Source organism: Carlito syrichta, unplaced genomic scaffold (assembly GCF_000164805.1).
Source record: "Carlito syrichta isolate Samal-C Ts95f unplaced genomic scaffold, Tarsius_syrichta-2.0.1 Scaffold303272, whole genome shotgun sequence".
NCBI classification, from domain to species: Eukaryota; Metazoa; Chordata; class Mammalia; order Primates; family Tarsiidae; genus Carlito; species Carlito syrichta.
The window spans coordinates 264,343-286,322 of NW_007247368.1; the positions used below are offsets into that span (position 1 = coordinate 264,343).

At 42.8% G+C, this 21,980-nt stretch overlaps 1 protein-coding gene across 1 annotated transcript in view; it reads left to right on the plus strand.

Annotated features, from left to right (window-relative positions):
- Window positions 1–21,980, plus strand: part of RERE (arginine-glutamic acid dipeptide repeats) — a 289,136-nt gene that overhangs the window by 125,128 nt on the left and 142,028 nt on the right. Inside the window, exon 7 of the mRNA XM_008058270.1 lies at window positions 19,976–20,024. Within this exon, the coding sequence (XP_008056461.1) occupies window positions 19,976–20,024 (49 nt within the window). The remainder of the gene's footprint in view (window positions 1–19,975; window positions 20,025–21,980) is intronic.

Consider the following 21,980-nt stretch of genomic DNA (forward strand, 5'->3'; position numbering starts at 1 on the left):
GAGGTTGCGGTGACTGGGAGCGGCCACTGCACTCCAGTCTAGGGGACAGAGTGAGACTCCAACTCAAAACAAACAAACAATCAAACAAAATACAAAAAAAGGTGTTCCCTTGGTGACAGGGTGAACTAGATAACATTTCCCAACCTATAGGGAGGTGACCGGGAAGCCTGCTTGGGATTGGAACTCTGGGTTTCCCGTAATAGGAGGACTCCAAGATGGGAAAATATATAAAAAGTTGTCCCATGCCAATGGACCCCCGGGACAACTGGCAGCAGCATATATAACATTTGTTTGGAGAGCCACACCTTCACCCAGGATCCAGTAGGATCCCAACAGGTAGAATGTCCTTGAACACTGAGCTCACTGTCAGAGATTAAGAAGATGGGAAGAAACCATGTGCCATCAACTAAGGTCAGATAAAGTAGGATACACACCCAGGAACTTCAAATAGTGCTCGTTTCAAAAAGAGACTATGGAAAACGCTTAAACAAAATGGCACTTTTATTTCTCAGTCGTGTGAGCAGTTTTGAGAGGAAGCTCTTCTAGGTTAGCACAGCACTTCCTGGTCATCAGGGCACCCCTCTGCTACCTCAGCTGCAGCTGTTCTCTGATGTTTCCAAGTGGCAGTGGAGTGGTGAACAGCACACCCACATTTCAGCCTGGTAGAAAGAGGAAGTAGATAAAAACTGCATTTCTTCTCCCATTAAAGCAGTTTTCATGATCTGCACAGGACAACATTTTTGATATTAGACCAAAAAGAAACAAAAAATCTGACTCATACTTTATAGGGGAATTCTACCAGTGTTCCAGGGAACAGAGAAAGTAGGTCAGTCCCCTGAGTCATTTTATGAAGGCAGGTAGTAAAACCTTTACACTAAAGACCAGGTAAAAAAGTAAAATTTATAGGTTCAGTCTTATGAACATGGATGTAAAATGTTTAAGTGAAATATTAGCAAATGGAATCTAGCAAAGTAATAAAACTTGTCCAAGTTTGTAAAATACAAGAGTGGCTCAATATTAATTTATCTGTTCAACATGGGAAAGAAAAACAATATGCAGTCATCATCATGTAGAAAAAGCACCTGATAAAATTCAATACCCTTTCATTATTAGGGGGAAAACTCTTAGGAAATTAATTGTAGACTGAAACTTTCTTTCGCTGACAAAATACTCATGAAAAACCTACAGCAATCTCCATAGAAAAAGCAGAACATTAGAAAATGTTTCCCCCCTAAAACCAGAAGCAGTATAATGATTCTCGTATCCATTAAGACATGAGGAAGAAAATATATGAGGATTTGGATTGAAGACATGGACCTTTATTAATAAAGTATAATGATTTTTTACCATAGAAAATCCAAGAAAACTTGTGAACAGATTGTTAAAACTAATAAGCTAAATCAGCAAGTTTCTTAGATATCAGATCAATATATGTATATAAAACTCCATTTCCTCACATGAGGGACAATTAGAAAATGACAAAGTGCTTCTGGAAGCTTCCCTTCTCTTGATGAGGAGTCAGTACAATTAAAAGTCCAATAGAATAGCTCTTTTCCAAATTTGGGAGCTTTTAAGACTTTGGGGCCAGGCTGGGTGGCTCAGCCTGTAATCCCGCGTTTTGGGAGGCCGAGATGAGTGAATTGCCTGAGCCCGCGGGTTCGAGACCCGCCTGGGCAACTTGGCGAGACCTCATCTCTACAATAAATAAATAAATAAATAAATAAATAAGTTCGCCGGGTGTGGTAGCATGTGCCTGTAGTTCTGGTTACTTGGAAGGCAGAGGTGGAAGGATCATTGGAGCCCAGCAGGTTGAGGCTACGGTGGCTGGGAGCGTGCCACTGCACTCCAATCTGGATGACAGAGTGAGACTCCAACTCAAAAAAAAAAAAAAAAAAAAGATTTTGGATTTTTGGATTAGGGGTACCCATAAACCTTGCCTGAACCACTTGGGAATGAATTATAGACATCAAACCCCACTGCCGCTGAGAGGTGACAGGAGAAAGGGCCTTCTGTTGCAAGTGGCCTGTGGAGGCCAACTGTGAGATGCCAGGGCCAAGAAAGCCAATGAGGAGGATGTCCATGCAGGCTGGCGTTGCCACTGGACTCCAGTATTACAGAGAAAAGGCCATTGGATCTTGTAACTTGCCCTTAGTGTCACTCAAGGCATCTAGTGGGACCAAAATTTTAATCCACATTTCTTGACTTGTTGCTACAATAACCATTTTCATTCTGTGTTCCGTGTAACAGTTTCCATGGATTTTCAGAGGATGATGACTTTACTACATTATTTTTTTATGTTGAATGTTTTCTCTGTGAAAGAGTTTGGTAGTTTTTCTGTTGTTGTTTTATTGTACTCTTTCAAGAGGAAAATCTTTCCTGGTCGTATTCATGCTATTTGACAGCCAGTTTCGAATTCCCTTGCTTTTGCTTTTAGAAAGCAGCATTTTTCTCTGTACGTTTCTAGTCACAACAGTTCTGGGGCATGCCGTTTTACGTGCCAGTAAGGGAAGTGTTCTTGCAACCTGTAGATACTTGTTTTACATGTTAGTCAAAGGAGAGCATATTTTAAGTGCTTGGCATTTTTTGTATTTTGAAAATTGTATTTTCAGCAGGATAGGAATTCATTAAATCACAGTCTCAGAGGCCGAGCTCAGTGGCTCACACCTATAATCCCAGCACTTTGAGAGGCTGTGAGGTGGGAGCATCACTTGAGGCCAGGAGTTTGAGACCAGCTGGGGCAACAGAGCACGACTGTGTTCTCTACAAAGTAAAAATAAAAACAATTAGCCAGGCCTGGTGGCACATGCCTATAGTCCCAGCTACTTGGGAGGTTGAGGTAGAAGGATCACCTGAGCCCAGGAGGTCGGGGCTGTGGTAAACTGTGATCACACCACTTACTCAAGCCTGGGCAACAGAGTGAGACTGTGACTTAAAAAAAAAAAAACTCCTAGTCCCAGAATTTAGCTTATTTCATAGCGTAAATGGGAGTACTATGGAAGTAGAATTGACCCTGCATTTACTGTAAGAATCCTGAGGACACTTACTGCTCTTTGAAACAGGGTTTAATTTCTTTACACTCCATTATGTTTCTGGGAAATTATCAGCACTGCCCTTTCCTGTCCCCTCTTGTCCTTTGTAATTTTGGGAGGTTCATGGTCTTCCTTTTCTTCTTCTTTTTAGCTTTTAACTAGGTAATAACACATAGACCCACCTCTCAGTTTGCAGGTAGAAACCAAGCCTGCACCTCTGAGAGTCTAGGGCAGCCCCGTGTATTGGGGTGGTAGGACTTGGGAAGAGAGCAGTAACAGCGTGCTTAAGGATTCTAACAGAAACCGTCTGGGCTGGTATTACCTCCCAGGATGGTGACTGGGGTGGGTGACCTTGCTTACATGACTTTACAAATCTTTTCTGATTAAACTCTAATGAATTCAGCTTGTTGGATGATGGTAAGCATTTGCTTAGAGGTTTGAGTTAGGATACTTCAAATGTGATTTGCAGGTGCTCAGGTGTTTGTGCAGGGCGTTCTTTGAACTCTTGATGTGAGCCTTCCTGCTCTCTTCTTAGTATATTCTTCAGGCTTGACTTGACTGGGCTAGTTTTACTTTAGGAAATGTTTTATCATTCAGGAGGATTTTATAAAATACAGCATTCCTGAGCTACTATGCTCTTGACACTGTCCACACTGTCTGTACCTGTGTGATGCTGCCAGGCACTCCCTATCAAAACTCAGATTGTTTGTTTGGTCTTTTTCCAAATGGGTAAAGTTTTCAAAACGAAATTCGTGGAGCTGCTTCTCTTAGTAGCTATGGCTCTGTTTCTAAATGCGCTGCAGCATTTCTGTTAATTAGTCTTACACTTAGTCTTTCACGTCTGTGTCTTCAGATTCTGTTCTCCCCTGGAGATCTTGCTGTTTAAACCACCATTTGCAAAAAAACAAAAGAAAAAATAGGAAAGAAAAAAGAACAGCAAAAGGAAAGGGAGCCCTGGCTGTTGTCCTGGGAGCAGGGCGGCTCCTGTAGCCTCCCCGCTGTGGCTGGCTCCTGGAGTGGGCCGTCGCGGATCCCCCTCGGAGGCCCCTTCCCCGCACACTAGCTTGGAGTGCAGGGAGAAGCCGCAGAGGCTGTTGGCTGGGCTTTATTTACGGAAACAGCAGGGTCGAGATGGATTGCGGCGTCAGAGACCGTGTGTGGATGGGGAGGGTCACAGCACATGCTCAGTGCTGTCAGTGTGAGGGAAGTTTCTGCGTTCTGCGTGGAGGCTTAGGTCACAGCACAAGCTCAGTGGAAGCGCTGTGAGGGCGCTCAGGCTGCATGTGCCTCCATTTTGAGTTGTGGGGGCAGAAAGGGCAGAGTTTGAGCAATAAGTCGGGGTTCAGGAATCCAGCTAGACTCAGCAGAACCTGGTAGTCATGGATGATCCATTCAGCCCCTGCAGGTAGGCTGCCTTCCTCTGGTCGCATGAGACAGTGGCGGCTAGGCCGCTCTCGCTCCCTCCTGGAGGTGTGGATGAATCATTTCATCCTTCATGTGCATGCTGCTGAGAGCCTCGACTTCAGCCGTGGCTGCCCATGAGGGGGTGTGAAGCGTAGCATCAAAGCTGAGAGTGGGGCTGCCCAGAGCTGCAGTAAGCAGATGCAGGATGGGGAGCTTCGTGGTCCCTCTCTCCTGTCCCCTGCTCTGCTCCCTCACCTCTGCCTCTCAGCTTGATTTTAGCCTCAGTCATGCTGGCATGTGTTACTGGGCTCGTGTGCTGCCCGGACCCGCAGAGCATGACTGCAGGCCTCCGGGTGCTGATAGTGTGGCTGGCGGGAAGGCCTTTACCCCAGAGCAGCTCTGTTGGGATGCTCCAGGCAGGGGGGTAGGTGGGCAGCTATTGGTTGCTTTGAAGGTGGGTGGAACTGTTTTGATTGAGAGCCTGTTTGCCAGAGCAAATTATAATTCCCATGGTCTTTTTCTGAAGTCTGACGTATGCAGGGAACAGTTGTGAATGATGGTTACAACAGTATCACCTTCAGATGGATTTTTAAAAAATGAACTATCATGTCACATCAGTTTCTCCTGTGTCTCTTGCTTCAAAAGGAAGCAAACCCATCTTGCTTTTGGAGCTCATGTAACATTTCTTGGCCTAAAAGTATGTATTCACATTTGTGTAAGAAGTTGAGGTTCCAGGTATTCTGCTTGTTTATTTTGAATGTTTGCTTTGGAATAGGATGACATTGGCTGTGTGTTTTGTCATTCTGTCGGAGGGAAGTGAAAAGGGTAGTTGGCGCCTGAGAAGGCAGCAGCACTGACAAGGCCACATTTTGTGTCCACTGCTCGGTGGTTGGACACTGGTCTTCTCCACCAGGAGAGGTTGTGCTTTTGGGTGTCTGTTTGTGGAGAGGGTTAGACAGATGACTCTCACCATGGCCAGTTTGGGGAGCCAGTCAGAATATGCAGCCGTGGGACACGCGGAGCTCTTACCCCGGAAGATGCCAGGTGAAGGTTTTGAATCATATGAGTTGCTCCTCTTTGTTTCCTCTCCCTCTTTTTCTTCTGATAAATACTGGAAAAAATGTTGAATGTCACCTAAATTTTGTGCATTTGTGAGGATGGAAGAAAGCTTACAACACAGAAGAATGTGCACCTGAAAAGCCCTCAAGGTAGAGAGAAAAAATGGACTGCGTATTGATACAAGGAGACATTGCTTTTGTAAGCTCTTAGTTGTGAAATAAGAGTTTAGTTTGCAGCTTGGCATGGTCAGCTACTGTCAGAGGATGCCCCTGATCTTGGCGGGAAGTTTTTAAGGAGGCAAATGTTGGTGAATTCTAGTCATTGAAGTACAATCTGAATTCTTACAGATTCAGTTTGGGGATTGCAGCTAAGATAAATTGTAGAGGAATTTAGGATCAGTACATTCATTACTATTTCTGTGATCTATTTTTTCATCCAGGTGAGGGTTCTCTCCCCTATGACCATATATATTTGAGCATTGCACTTGGGAATTTGGGGCAGGTACCTGCTGCTTCCTGTACCATGTAGTGTTGCTTTTGGAACTTGTCTCATTTCATTCTATTTAGAAGCACCTGTACTTTTCTTCTTTTCCCTTTTAATAAAATTTTCCCTTCTCTGTACTAGAGTAACTGGATACTTTGTCATGCACGTGTGGGATCCATGCAGGACTGACGTTCCTGGCTCAGGGAGGAAATGTCATGGTTGAGCAGGAGAACCCTGCCCTTCAGTTCTAGAGTCTTTGCTTTTTCTGAACTTTCTTACATTTAGCAGGAACCAACAGGAAGCTGTGCTCACAGCTGAATCTGCTCTGGTTCCGTTCCTCCCGCTGATGTGGCTGGCCGGTCTGGGCCTAGTACTCATCCGCGTTTATAGAGCCTGTGTGCCTGCAGCTTCTGTGTGGTGAAGATCTGTGGTTACTGACTGATCTGTGGGCACCCTTTGTTGTTAAGAGTTGAATTTTCTATGTTTCAAATGCGGTAAAGTAAGTCACTAGACCTATTTCTTGTGAAGTGTGTGCTCTATATTTCCCTGTCTAAGGCAGATAGTGCTGGAATGCCAAAGCCCTGCTTTGGGGCTTCTGTGCTTGTCTGGTGGTGGTGGAGGTGAGTAACAACACAGGGAAGTTACTGTCTTGGTCTGTGTAGCTCTAACATGGAAAAGATGCTAGTCTGTTTATTTTTGGTATATGGCAAAATATATGTTTCAGAAAGGACATACACGTTCACAAAATATTGCCCTATGATTAGTATTTCTTGTCATTACAGTAGAATCTGAATCAGAATCTCAGATTGAATCTCATAATTAAAGTGTTCCTCTGTCGACATAAGTTTTGCATTCTGTCTTTTGCTGAAAGCTGGAATGAACTTGGTTGTGTTTAATGGTCACTTCCTTCTTCATCTGATCATAGCATAGCTCATGGCATCTTTATTATTTATGAGAATAGCTCTGCTTTTCTCAACTTCCCCGATTCTTGACTGGTGTGTTAACTTAGAATTAGAAGACTCTGATGCACCTAAGACTTGATGCCTGTGCGTCTTCAGCTGTTTTCCAGATTTTTCCTCCTGAATTCTTTTTTTTTTCATTTTACTTTTTTTTTTTTTAAAGATAGGGTTCTGCAATGTTGCCCAGGCTGGTCTCAAGCTCCTGGGCTCAAGAAATCCTCCTGCCTCAGTCTCCCAAAGTGCTGGAATTATAGGTGTGAACCACCATGTCTGGCTATTTTACTATTTGTTTGTTACTGAACTTTCTTTCTACCAGAGAGGCGTTTATTCAAATACTTTTTTTTTTTAATATGATTTTTTAAAAAAGCCGGGTGCAGTGGCTCAAGCTGTAATCCTAGCTTAGGTGGGAGGCCTAGGTGAGAGGATTGCCTGAGCTCAGGGGTTCGAGACCAGCCTGGGCAACTTGATGAGACCTCATCTCTACAATAAATAAAAAAATTAGCCGGGCATGGTAGCATGTGCCTGTAGTTCCAGTTATTTGGAATGCTGAGGCAGAAGGATCACCTGAGCCCTGCAGGTCGAGGCTGTGGTGGCCGTGAGTGTGCCGCTGCACGCCAGCCTGGGTAACAGTGAGACTCTGGTTCAAAAAAATGAAAAGCGGGGGGGAAGAATGTATAGCTCTGTTTTCCTCAACTTCTGACCGGGTGAGAGAGAAGGTAGAACATACTCGCTAAAGGAAGATTTGAAATGATGCGTACATTCATGAGTCCTCTCCTAAACAGGCACATTAATTATCATCTATTTTGAGCAGTTTCTGATGCAGCAGATACAGGTGCTTGAATGTTTAAGATAAATCTGAAAGAAGCTTATCTTCTCTTGACTGGTGAAGTTGTCTTTGGTGTGTGTAGCTCAAACATAGAAAAGGTGCTAATCTGTTTCATTTTGGTGTACTGTTCCTTTCATGTTGTACTTCAGAGTGTCAGCAACTGTTGGGCTGACCTTCTGTCACAGTTGACGTAATATTGAATACGATACTTGAGTCTAAGGCAAAACATACCATTTAAATTCAGCCTGGATAACTCGAGATTATTTCTTTTTTTTTTTTTTGTTAGAGTCTCACTCTATCACCCAGACTGGAGTGCAGTGGCCGCTTCCAGCCACTGCAGCCTTGCCCTGCTGGGCTCCGGTGATCCTTCCGCCTCAGCCTTCCAAGTAGCGGAACTACAGGTGCACACTACCACGCCCAGCTAATTTTTGATTTATTGTAGAGATGAGGTCTCACCAAGTTGCCCAGGCGAGTCTCAAACCTGTGGGCTCAGGCAATCCATTCACCTCAGACTCCCAAAGTGCAGGATGGCTATTTGAGATTATTTCTATCAAAGTTCTGTGAACTACATATTTGTTTGTGATTATCTTGGACTTTGCGCTTCTGGGCAGGGACTGTCTGTTCATGCAGTGTCAGTTCCCAGCAGAGTGCCTGGGAAGTGGGTCTTTGGCACAAATATATTGGATAAATGAATGATACCATCTATGGTAAGAGAAAAGCCTATATTTGGAGCCAGATAGTGTGGTTCAAATTCCATCTAGTAAGTGACACTGGACAAGCCGTGACATCATACAAGTTCCTTGTCTCGTCTGTACCTCAGTTTTCTCATGAGTAGCATCAAGACAAACATTGCCCTTGGTTGCAAAGATGAGGTGAAAACAACATGAGAATGCTTGGCACATTGTTGCTTAGTATATTATTGTTAGTAATTCAGAAGCCAAATCTATAATCGTATGTAGATATGATCATCTCAACAACATCTTTATTTTTTATGGTCAACCTGTTCCATTAAGCTGGGAATTGTTTTAGGTGTGATGGTAATGAAGTTAGTGGCTGGCATGTTTAACCACTATCTACTGATTTCCTTTCTTTTTATTCTCTTTGGGTGTTTATGTTTTCCTTTGTACTAATTGAATTTTTTTTTTTTTTTTTGTAAAAAGCTTTTCTTCCATATCTTGTAATATTTGGTGCACTCAACATTAAACATTTTTTCTTACTGCTTTCTCTGGGATAGATGCGCATGTGCTAGTTGATACCTGTTTGTCCCTGCCGCTTTCATATTCCCACCACTACAGTGAAGAGGAATAAAGCAATTGTTATATTTTTGATAATATTTCCCAGAGTCTTCTCAGTGGGAACAAAGGGACCTTTAGATGTGCGTTGTAGACATGCTTACTTGTCCAAGGTTCCTTTTTTTCCAAGGACACATCATTCAGGTTTATTATGTAGTTTGATTTTACTGTGCAGAAAGCCAGCAACATTTTTGTTTGGGAAATGAGCTTAATAATCAAAGATCACTGCTCCATAAATTGTCCTCAATCATGGTGCTTTGCTGTTGTTGTTAAAAGTTTGTTTACTAAGGCTTCGTATATATATACATGAGACTTTGTTAGGCTGTGGTACTTAAAACCATCTCCATTTTTGCAGCAGGCAAAGCCCACAAGGAGCCTGAGGTGGGTGTTGATATAGGTCATTGCCAAATACACTGTGTGTAACTACACAATGGAGAAGATGAGAGGTAGATAAGAAATGTAGACAATGGAGCAAGGTCACTGTTGTACTTTGAAACTAGATTTTGGCCAGGCTCAGACTGTAATCCCAACACTTTGGGAGGCCGAAGTGAGTGATTTCCTGAACCCGCAGGTTCGAAACCCACCCAGGCAACTTGGCGAGAACTCATCTCTACAATAAATCAGAAATTAGCCAGGCGTGGTAGCACATGCCTGTAGTTCCAGCTACTTGGAAGGCTGAGGTGGAAGGATCACTGGAGCCCAGCAGGTCGAGGCTGTGGTGGGCAGGAGCGTGCCACTGCACTCCAGCCTGGGCGACAGAGTGTGGCTCCAACTAAAACAAAACAAAAACTAGATCTTTCTCACCTATTGTTAAAATTTCTAATTTTAAAATTTTTCACCCATTGTTAAAATTTTTAACCATTTTTATCCTGAGATTATTCACACATCGTTGTGTGTGGGCGGGCACATTCACTGCATCTAGCTATCAGCATGAACATTTGTCTTATTCCACACCCAATGTTTAATTTTTAGTTGTGGACTCTGAATGACATTTAGAAGGACCCTGTGGGCGAGCTACTTCTGTGGCCTTGTACTCCTCTTCTTCAATTAATTCAGTGTGACCCCTCAAAAGAGCACTTTTCTTTCCTAAGGCCTTGGTTTCTCCTGTAAAACTCGGAGATTGCATTGGATAGCCTCACAGGAACCTTCCATAAGAAAAAATTTAGAATTTTATGATTTCAGATTTTAAGTAAGTTCCTGCATTGACCTTTGTATTAGTATATGAATTTGGAACCATTAACTTTTTCAGTTGTTGACTAATTCTCTTTGTCTTTGTTTGCATGTATGTTTTTTAATGAATGATGAATTTTGTTCCAGCTAGGCAGTTTATCAAACCTATTTTCAGATGACTTTTGCTCAGAGAGCTACCTTTTCTCACAGGGCACTTAACTATCTTAATTTTGCATGCAGCCTTGGCTGTTACTGTGTATGGCTTATCAGTAGTTGAGTCAGAACATTGGAGTCATATATTCATTCAGAATATATTTAGTGAGAGCCAGTGGGCTCTGTGTTTTAGGGATGACCAAAACAGACTTAGTTCTTACCCACATGGTGCTTTTGGTCTAGAGGGCAGGACAGTCATTGAAAAAAATAATTACACAAAATAAAGGTCAAATCATGACTGATACAGGCTGAGGGAGAGGTAGATGGTGCTCTGAGGGCTTGTAATGGTGGGTTCACTTCCATTCCTATTTACTGGCAGTGCTTAGAGCTAATAATAGTCCTGAGCTCTCTGTGGTGGTACTATGGTTAGTCCATTCTGTAAATCATGTTTTGTTTTTATAGCAGCCTTGCAAGTAGCCATGATGAACTTCATTTTATAGATGAGCAAACTAAGGGCTCTGAGAATGGAATTTTGCCCTCAAAAGCACACTGAGAGCAAACGAGACCTTGGCACTGAAATCCTCTTTCAGGTTCATTCAATTCCAAAGTCTGTGCTGTGTCCCCACACCTGAACTTCTAGACTCTGGTGTCTGAGACAACTCCTGTCTCTCAGTGGTGAGGTGCCAGTGGCATGGGGCATCCTAATGGGATGTACGAAGCACAGTGATTTTATTCAGATTCAGGGAAATTTTTCTCTATCCTAAAATGAATGGGAGCACATTATATAATATCACTTGATTTGCATGAATTTTTAAGATATTGTGTCAGAATTTAATGAAATTTCATAGTTGTTGAAGACTGATTTGAGGCATGTATTCCTACTGGAGGAATTTGAGAACTCCAGCATATTGTCCCAGCCTTCCTTCTTGTCCTGTTTTCACTTCTGCCTCAAAATCCACCTGAAAGAAGCAATTCTGATAAGTTGCCTTTTGGTTTTCTTAAATGTGGTGCATTTCATTATGGATCCACAGACTCTTTCTGTGGTCCCTTTCTAAATGTGTGGAAAATAGAGTTTCTAGAATCTTCTACTGTTGACGTCATGTCAGTCTTCCTGCTCAACTTAACACGCTATGGAAAAGATAAGAATTATTTACTGTGTGATGTTGACCTTCTGAAGGACAGGAAAAGGGAAGCTCATTGACCTTATTCAAACGAGACGCCAGCACAAGAGCAGAAGTCTGACTTAACAGTTGTTTGGTCCCAGCCCGTTGGGAGGGGGTCAAAGGCCACACTGCTGTGTCCCCTGGCGTGGGGAGGAGTCAAGTCTAGGTTGTGATGGGAAGTTACGCCAGCACCCTGTAAAAGACCTCAGTTCTCTCAGCTCTCACCCTTGGTTGCTTCTGGGTGGTGCTGTATGTTCAGGTCTCCTCCACCCCCGTGGTCTTGCCCCTTTTCTTTCCTGCAGAATCAAGTCCTTGTCTTAAGCAGTCACTATGGTCTTATAGAGCTGTTTGGTTGCCTTGAGTGTTCCTCACTGATCACTGCTTCTTCGCTCCTCTCTTTGGAGTGAAGAGGCGATGTGCCACGTTCTTGGGCAGGTCCTGGGCCGGGCAGGCTCCAGCCAGCGTGCTCTTGTCTAGGGCCCCCCGTCTGGCCGTTGGCCTTCTCATCTTCTTTGCAAAGATGCTTCTCCCTTTTTGATATTCACTTGCAGGCTCCCTGCTCCTTTCTGTCCATTCCCTGTTTACTTCTTAGACTAAAATGTTTCCATGGTAACAGGTTACTTTTCAAAGGGAACATCTTGTCATTTTATTTAATCCACTGCAGCTGAAGAGGACTGAAATATTAAGTTGTAGTTGCCATAGATACTGCTTTGTTACACCGGTTTCTTTTGTATCAGGTTTCATTTACAATGAATTTCGTTCTGCTTTTTTTTTTTAATATACTCAAGGAATAAACACAATGACTTATCATTATTTTTGTAATTTGGCTTCTGGAACTATTATTTCATATCTACAGCAAAGCTTTGTAGAATAATGGAAGCTGAACTGCAGCTGTTTTGAAAAACACATATTATTTACATTAGCTACATAGAGAAAGTCCTCGGTTTGCTGGGGAGAATGATGATAGTGCTTAATTCTTTTTTTGTAATATGATTCACTGCATAAAGATGTCTTCAGAATGATGAGCCCACAACAGAGATCCTTAGTAGACACAGGGAAGAAAAGAAAAATGTCTTTTGGAGTTCATGGCTTGTATCCTACTGCTCATGAACTGTGGTCCTCTGTCTTCAGTTACTCATGAGCTGTCTACAGCATATTTTGAGGGAAATCCATTTGCCATTTAATTAGCTTTTCTCATATCTGGCATTCTTTCTTTCTTATTTCTAGTCTGTCTGTAGTATATCCAGCAGGGTAACCTCTTCTTTTGACTTCTTAGAAACTTTAAATTTTTTGAATTTGTGGGGAGTTGCAAAGATACTACAGCTATTTTTTGTACTGTAATACAGTATAAAGCCCAGGAGATTGGCAGTAGTATGTTGTGCGTGTGTGTAGTTCTGTGCCATTTTATCACGTGTGGTGTTACCACCATAACAACCAGGATACAGAACTGTTCATCAGCATAAAGCTACCTCTCTAGTGCTACTCTTTGTGTCACACCCACTCCCTTCCTCCTGCCCCCATTCCTAACCCCTGACAACCACTAATCTCTTTATTTCTATAATTTTGTCATTTCAAGAATGTCATATAGGCTGGGTGCAGTGGCTCACACCTGTAATCCTAGCATTTTTGGAGGCTGAGGTAAGAGAATTGCCTGAGCCCTGGGTTCAAGACCAGCCTGGGCAACTTGGCAAGACCTCATCTCTACAATAAATAAAAAAACTAGCCAAATATAGTGGCCCACTTGTGTGGTTCCAGCTATTTGGAAAGCTGAGGCAAAAGGATCACCTGCGCCCAGCGGCCAAGGCTGTGGTGGCCATGAGTGTGCTATTATTACACTCTAGCCTGGGTGATAGAGTGAGACTCCAACTCAAAACAAAAAAGTTATTTAAATTGACCTTTAACTTTGGTGGGTTTTCTCTTTCAGGATGACTTTCAAACTTAAACAACTTTGTGATTATTTTGTCTTGCTTGGGTGTTGAAATTAACATAGAACTGAAATAAGGAAAAAGATGTGGATTCCGTGCTTCTGTTTGTGATTAATGTATAGTTTTGGTTCAGTAACTTAATCACCTCAGGTAATCCTTCAACCTCAGCCTTCCAACTAACTGGAACCACAGGTGCATGCCACCACACCCAACTAATTTTTTTCCCCCCTTAAATTTATTGTAGAGACAAGTCTCACCAAGTTACCCAGGCTGGTCTTGATCCCTCCCAAAGTCCTGGGATTATAGGCGTGAGCCACCACGCCTAGCTAAGGTCATCTTTAAGACTAGATGAGAAAATACATGGAAATTGCTTAGCTTGCAATGCCTGTTATATAGTAAATGTTCAATTGATATGTTAGTTGCTTTGTTAGCATTATAATTAGTTTTGTTATTGTCATCTATAGAGACACTGCTTCATAGAGTTGTCTTGGGAATAATGAAATAATGTATGTTCTGCATAGAAAGCATTCAGTAAGTGACAGATAGTAGTATTGTTTTGCTTGTGTTTGTCATATAACTATAATATACCTGGATCTAAGGTAATGAATGTGAAACCCTGAGGCAAGGATAAACAGGCATGAGTGTGTGTGTGTGTGTGTGTGTGTGTGTGTGTGTGTGTTGCATTATCTTGGGATATGACATTCATTTTGGTTTCTTATTTTATAAAGTAGTATCCTTCATCTACCTGGCTAGAATTTATACTTCCTACAATCTGAATTTTCCTTCTTAAATTGATGACCAACCTGGTTTTGCCTAAAGCTACTTTGTTGGTTAAGCAGCATCATACATCCAAGCAGAAACCTCTTTAGTAACTATATTGTTTTTAACATAGAATAGAATGAGATTTTAATTTCTGTGAGTATCAACATTAATGCTTTTGTTAATATCAAAACATGCATTAAATGACTTCATACCTAGAAATGAGATAGTAATGCAGAGCGTCTGGAACAGATAGTAGATGCTCAAATGTTAGCTGTTATTATTAATTACAGGAGAACCCTGGCATCTTCTTGATGGGGACCTTTTGAATTTTAGCCTCTAGTATTTTCTAAAGTGTAGAAGGTACCATAATCAGTCCTTCTCAAAGCATGTTGTGTGGACCTATTATTATTAAATCCTAATCCTTGATTTTCTGTCTTTTTGATACTCTATATGACAGAATGGGAAGTTACATAAAAGTCTTCTGCTGTACAGCAAAGGACGAGGCTTGTCTTGAGGAGAAGGCCTTGTGCCATCCTTGTTTGAGTTAGCAGGTTTTCATGAATCACTATTTGAAGAAAACTGACAAACTATGGTAATTCAGATTGGGCATTTGGCAGACATTTTCCTGAAAATGAATGAAGTGAGCCTGTCTTTTCAAGAAAAACACTGTTAGTATTTGCCGATGCTATGATTTGAACTTTCAAATACAAATTAGAATTTTGAAAAATTTCTACCCACCCCTGTGAGCTTGTCAGCGTTTCTACGCTTACAGACATTTCTTATGGGATGGGTAGTGATATTGATCAATATGAGTTTTTTAAAGTACTGTATAATGAACTGTGTTGATATCTGGAAAATCTATAAAATGTAGTGAACCATTATTTTCCATATAACTACTGTATGACATTGAAAAATCACGTCTGAGTAGAAGATGCATTGAAAGAGCAAGATGGATCAGTGGATTTTAATGTAACAGAGTCTAACAGGTTATTGATAAAAGCTAATCCATAATCGTTTAGAATATTTTGCACAACCCTTCAAGAAACTATCACTTGTTGAGTTTTTGGTGTATTATCAAAAAGACTTTTAAAATACTCTTCCTTGCTGCAGTTACATAGCTGTGTTAGGCTGGATTTTCTTCATATACTTAAACCAAAACAACATATTACATCAGATTAACATAAAAGTAGATAGGAGAATTTAACTCTCTTCTTTTAAGTCAGATATTAACATGATTTGCAAAAATGTAAAATAATGCCTCTTTTTTCCCTAAGTTTTTCTGTTTAAGTACAATTGCTCTTTATAAAGATATACATATTACATGAAATGGGCTTATTGCTCTTTTAAAATTAATGAATAAATAAATACTTTGAGAATTTTCAAAAACACAAATTCCTTGGGATGTTAGTACATTTTTTTTTCTCTGTAAAAAGCTTTATTTCCATCTGCTCCAAGGTTGGAGAGAAGGGTTCAGGGTGGTTACAGAGCTGTCTAGTGGCTGTTGGGGAGCAGCGTAGGCAGAAGATGCTTTGAGAGGGGACCTTCAAAGATTGCTGGGCCAGCCTGGGCAACATGGTAAAATCTTGTCTCTACAAAAAACATCACAAAAATTACCTGGGTAAGGTAGTGCACCTATAATCCCAGCTACTCAGGAGACTGAGCTGGAAGTATTGCCTGAGCTCAGGATGTTGAGGCTGTGGTGAGCCATGATTGTGACACTGCACTCCAGTCTGTGTGACAGAGTGAGACTCTGACTTAAAAATTTTTTTTTAAATGATTGCTGGGCTTTGTAGACTCCTTGTCTTGCAAGCCTGAGCCTTTCAAAGAGTTACTCCGCCTACCCAGCCTGGGGGCTGGCCTACTGTGGAGATTGTCAAGTAGTTGTCCATCTTCTTGATGAGTTTCACCTCCGCATCTAGGATGTGGCTTTCCGGGAAATAACAAAAATGGGGTTCTGTGTGGGCAGAACCCAGGACTTGGAGATCCAGAAGGGGCTGGCTCGACTTCTCCAGGGCCATGGTGACTTCCATGGCATCCAGAGTTTGCTGCAAGAGGGTACAGTGCCCCACGTCTTAAAGCGATGTTCAGCACCCTCGTACTTCTCCTCGGCTAGTTCACAAAAGATGTGGCCCATGCCTCCCAGAGCCATTGTCACAGTCGAAATAGAGCCCGAGAGAGGTGGCATAGGAATCCCCAGATGCAAATTTATCAGGTAGTTGACAGTGATCTCCATCTTAGTAGAATGATTCTGACGAACCTGGGAACTCACGGTTGGTTTTCAGAAAGGAGTTAACTACAAAAATGGTGGTAATTGGTCTCAGAAGCAGGAAATGGCCCAGAAGATGGTCCAGGGATGCAGCTGGAGAGGAGATTGGAGGGCTGTCGGAGATCAGAAGAGAGGGAGTCCCGGGTGTGTTCTGCCCAATATCGTGGAAGCAGGAGACAGCGCTGTTGGACCCAGCGCTGTTGGACCCCTGTTGGACCCCTGCGGGTGCTCCAGTCATTTAGAACATAAAAGGATCCAGAAACCTAAAAGCTAGAGAATTGCCGTGTTGAATAAAAGGCAGAAAGTAGTAATTGCATCTTTATGGTAATTAAGAGTGTTTCCTACAAGCAGTTGAAATTATGTTTAGATATTAGTTTCTGGTGTTTTTTTGTCGAGTTTTATACTTTAGTAGTACAGAAATATTTATGCACCCAAGGAACTTTTAATTCTTCCTTAAATGCATGAATGATGCCAGGCAGTTACTGTATCAGATTCTGGGAGTTACGAAAGATGCTCATGGTCCCATGGTGGGTGGAGATATGCAATGTCCAAATTAGTCAGAGTAGAGTGTCGTCTTCCAAGAGTGAGGAATGAACCACAAGGGTGCATTCAAGTGGGGTGCATGGGTGGCAGGGGAGGGAGCTTTAACCAAGGGGGCAGATTCTGGTGGTTCAGTGGATTCATCCTGCTGCCGGCACTTTCCCACCAAGCCTGCTTTCCTCTCTTTCATCCTTAGCTCATAGTCTTAAAGTGCTTCTGTCAGATGTATCCAGCTTTCTCTAACAGGGTGTGTTGCTGTCCACCTCTTTCTATCTTGGACCTATGAAGTCTTTTTGCTATTTATTCTTGATTCTGTAGTTCCTGGCTTGATAGACGGATGCCTGCACCTCAGATCCTGCTCCTGCTAAAAAATAACCTTGTTGTATTCCTGATACTTAAAAGTTGCATATGATTAAAAAATGTGTTTACTGTAAAAAGTGATTTTTGAATAAGCTTTTAAGAAGGTTCTTTGTTTGACTTTTGCATGTTATAGTCTGCTACCTAATTAGCACTTCTCCTTGATATAAACTTAAAAGAGTGAAACCATTTCCAATGTAGTCTCTTAAGATACCTCAGCACATTATTTTTGTTCAATTTATATCACTATTAGTGTATTAATAATAATTGGTCTCTTATTTTTATGGAAATTGTGGGATATTTGTAGCTTTAGTCAGCAAACTCTTTGGGGGTTTGTTTTATTATTACGGTACATTATGTTTTGAGCTAAATATGATGATAATATTGGCTTATTACAATAAAAAGGAACCAGGAATGCTTGTCTTGGAATTGTCAAGGACTTAACGATATACACACCAGGAACGTGGAAATGATTCATCTCCAACTGCCTGAGAACTCTAGAATGACACAAGCCTTCTAGAAGAACTTGAGGGTCGATCTGCAGGCAAAAGTTATGAAAGATGGGCTATAGCTGAAGTGTTCTGAGAGGAGACATTCTGACTAGACCCATTTGTCAACAAGAAAGCGTTTAGAGAGTATTTAGAAACAGAGGAGAAAACACTTGACAACCTGTTTTGCTCACAGTTAGTTAGGGAAGAGGAAGGGACAAGTGGGAAAGGATCCAGTGGTGACGCTGACTGCTGACTGTTTTTCTTAAAGAAATGCTCACGATTAAAACAGTTTCCTGGCCAGTTGGATTCCTCTACTTACCTACAACAGCTTCCAATTCCTGCGTCATCCTAGAGCCATCCATCTCCTAGTTTCTTTTTTTCACCTTTTCCCCACTGAAGAAGCTGCGGGGACGTGGGTGATCACGCCAGCCCCTTCCATGTTCATGCTGGCCAGCGCAGTCCCGCTCTCACCTGCTACCTCTGCGTGGTCTTATTCCTGCTGGGAGAGTCCACCCTTTACCTTGGTATCAGGCTTATTGTCTCCTTCTGTGAGTGTCTCCTCTTGAGACCTGCCTAATTGTGACACGTCCCTTGGCATTCTTGTACTGCTCCAGAAGAGTCTTGTGTTGTGAAGACAGTGAAAGGGCCTGTCCTGGTGTCCTGGTGTGGGTGCTGCTCCCCCTGGAGGGGTGGTGGACGCCCGAGGGCTGCTACGTGTCGTCATCATCTCAGTCTTACTCTTCCTCCTCTTCTCACTCTTCTTCCTTTGTCACATCTGCTGCCCCCTTTGCCAAATCAAGGTTCTTCATGAGAAAAGTTGTTTAAGGAAAGGAAGTACTGAACCTGAGGGCCCTCAAGGAAATAATAGTTGTCAGAATTTGCTTAACAATTTCAAACATAACGGGTGGGGGTATCAGACCCATGGGAGCAAAGCAAGGGAAGTTGCCTCCTTGCGGGTTCTCTACATCAGCTCCGTCCACATCAGAAGTCACACCAGCACCTGTCACCGTGGAAGCCTTCTCCTTGGTGCCGGTGAACATTCAGTGGTGCCTATAAAGTGCAAGACAGTCTTGTCACAAGCACGTCAAGGGTTTTCCTGAGATAGCCTATAGATGGTCGTGGTTCCCAGTTGCAGGTCCTGGAGAGCTTTGGGAGGGCAGTATCCCTGTGTCTACCACTCTACCCAGTCAGTGGCTGGTGTGAGGCCAGGGACAGGAAAGACAGTCCACAAATATGTTATGAAGGAAGGAGAAGAGGAAGATACTATCCGCTTCGGTAGTGTGTGTGGGTGGAAATGGCAGGAGATCAGGAAAGGCTTCATGGACATAGTGGCATTTAAAGCGAACCTGGCTAGTTTGCTGGGAGCAAGGGAGGGGAGGTCCTGTGCAAGCATCCGAAAAGTGGGAGGGGCTGAGCTTCCCTCCCCGCCCCACCTGCCGGACTCAGGCCCTCACCTCTTGTCACCTGAGTTTCTCTGTATTAATAGGGTCTTTCTGGCTGGCCTGTGTAAGGGATTCCAAAAATACTTCACCACTTCCATCTACCTGGCTCCTTGGCACTTGTCATCATCCAACCTACTGTTTGTTTTTTCTTCAATTACAATAATAAGAAGGCAGGGACACTGTTCTATTCTTTTCTTTATCCCCAACACCTAGGACAACTCCTGACTGAGAGTACGTACTTAGTAAATATTTGTTGAGTGATTGAACAATTGACTGAATGATCCACTGTGTCGTAGGAACACAAGTTTTCTTGTTTATGCTTTATGAGGTTTATGGTGGGGTATTCGGGAGTGTTTTGAGAAAAATAAGGCTCTGACTGTGATTGTACCAGTGGCATGCTCTTCTCTCTGAGGCATGAAAGAATGATGGTTCAGGAAGATCCTCACGGCAGGATGCTGCAGTCTTCAGGTTTTTCGAAGGAAAAGGTTTTTGAGAACTGTGTGGGTGGGGTGCGTGTACACAGCAACACTAGGAGTAGTGGGGAAGAGACTCTTTCTCATGCTTTCTTCAGTTATTTGAAGTGAATATCCTTGAAGGGTGTGTGTGTATGTCAGAATGATGTTATGCTGATTTGATCTGTTCTGTTCCTGACAGGAGACTGAATAGCACCCAGGGAGAAATCCGCGTTGGCCCTAGTCACCAGGTAAGGTACATTCTAGTAGCTTCTTTTACAGATTTTTGTTATTACCCAGTGACATTAAGTACATTAGTATTGTTGTACAGCCATCATCACCATCCATCTCCTGAACTCTTTTTATCTTACAAACTATCTTACTGTAAAAGTAGTAACCCCCAATCCCCGTCTTCCCCAGTTCCCTGGCATCCACCATTCTACTTCCTGTCTCTGTGTGTGAGTACTCTACCTCATAGAAGTTCTGCATGTGAGTGGAGTCAGACAATATTTGTCTTTTTGTGTCTGGCTTATTTCACTTAGCATAATGTCCTCAGAGTTCATCCATATTGTAGCATGTGTCAGAATTGTCTTCCTTTTTAGACTAACCTATCATATATACTTGTATCACAGGCTTGTTTATCTATTCATCTACTGAGAAACATTTAGTCACCACATACTTGTATTACGAAGATTTTTAAACCCCTTTTCTTCAGGAGAGTCAAGATGGTTAGGATACTTTTCTGTTGCCAGCTGATATTGAGACCTGTACCCTTTCATGTTTCGTTGAGTTACTACATCTCTTCAAGATTTCATTTTTGTTTGTTTATTTTTTTAGAGTCAGGGTCTTGTTCTGTCACCTAGCCTGGCATGGTGGTGTGATCATAGCTCACTGCAGCCTCTAACTCCTGGGATTACAGGCAGTTGCCACCATACCTGGCTAATTCTGTTTCTGATTGCAGTATCAAGTTAGGATGCTTTGACTGGCAGGCTCAGCTTGACTGTTTAAGTCTCACATGTTGGACCATCCTGTTCAGGCAAGACCAGGGCTCTGCTGTGCTTTTCTGAGATTCTCTTACACTCAGTTGCCCTCTGGGGTCTGCCTTTAGCTGCAGGTTGGTAGCAGAATTTCACTGCTTGTGAGATGTACTTTTTCCTTTACATTTTATCTCAAAAGTTGGGCTTTATTTTACATTCTGTGGATGGCTATGATTTATTGTCTGCACTTAATCTTTTCTAAATGCATATAAAATAACAGTGAATCTTACAGTGAATGAAACACAGCAATTGGTGAGGAAGAACAGAATCATCCTTTCCCCTCAGGAGCATGAAAAGTGTTGGATGTCCCCTGTAGTCCCACATCTTATTGCTGTGGATTGGATGATGTGTCCATTTCTAAGCCACGAGGAAGATGGTTCAATATGACTGGCATAGCTACCCCTGGAATCGGAATGGGTGCTGGGAGTCAGTAACTGAGGCCCTCATGTCTAGAGACCGTATGAGTGCATGGAAGTTTTTTTTTTTGAGTTGGAGTCTCACTCTGTCGCCCAGACTGGGTGCAGTGGCCGCTCCCGGCCACCGCAGCCTCGACCTGCTGGGCTCTGGCGATCCTTCTGCCTCCAAGTAGCCTTCCAAGTAGCCAGAATTACAGGCATGCGCTTCCATGCCCGGCTGACTTTTTGATTAATTGTCGAGATGAGGTCTCGCTGCCCAGGTGGGTCTCGAACCGGCGGGCTCAGGCAATCCACTCACCTCAGCCTCCCAAAGGTGTCGAATTACAGGCTGAGCCACCGAGCCCGGCTGCTGTGACTACCTTATTGACCACGTGCAGATGTCTTGCAGAACCTGTGACACAGAGACCCACTAATGTCCACCTACATTATCATAGCCCCTAGAGAAGAGCGTGACAAGGATTCTAATGCTCCTGCACCTTCCCAAATGACATTCCTTCGAGCTAGTGGAGGGTGCACCTCCCCTTATCTCCTAGGCATTCCCAGTGGGTAGCTTTGGGGGATCCTTAGCTTCCCTGTAGATAATGCCCAATTTACTGGAAGACTGAATCCCCACCTGCTCCTCCTCTGAGCGGTCATAACTTTTGTAATTACAAGTTTCATGACTCTCACAGTCCTTGCCCAATGCATGATGTCCTAGGCCTTGTAAATTCCCTTTACTCTAGGCAAGCTTGATTGCCACTATGAGATACCTCTG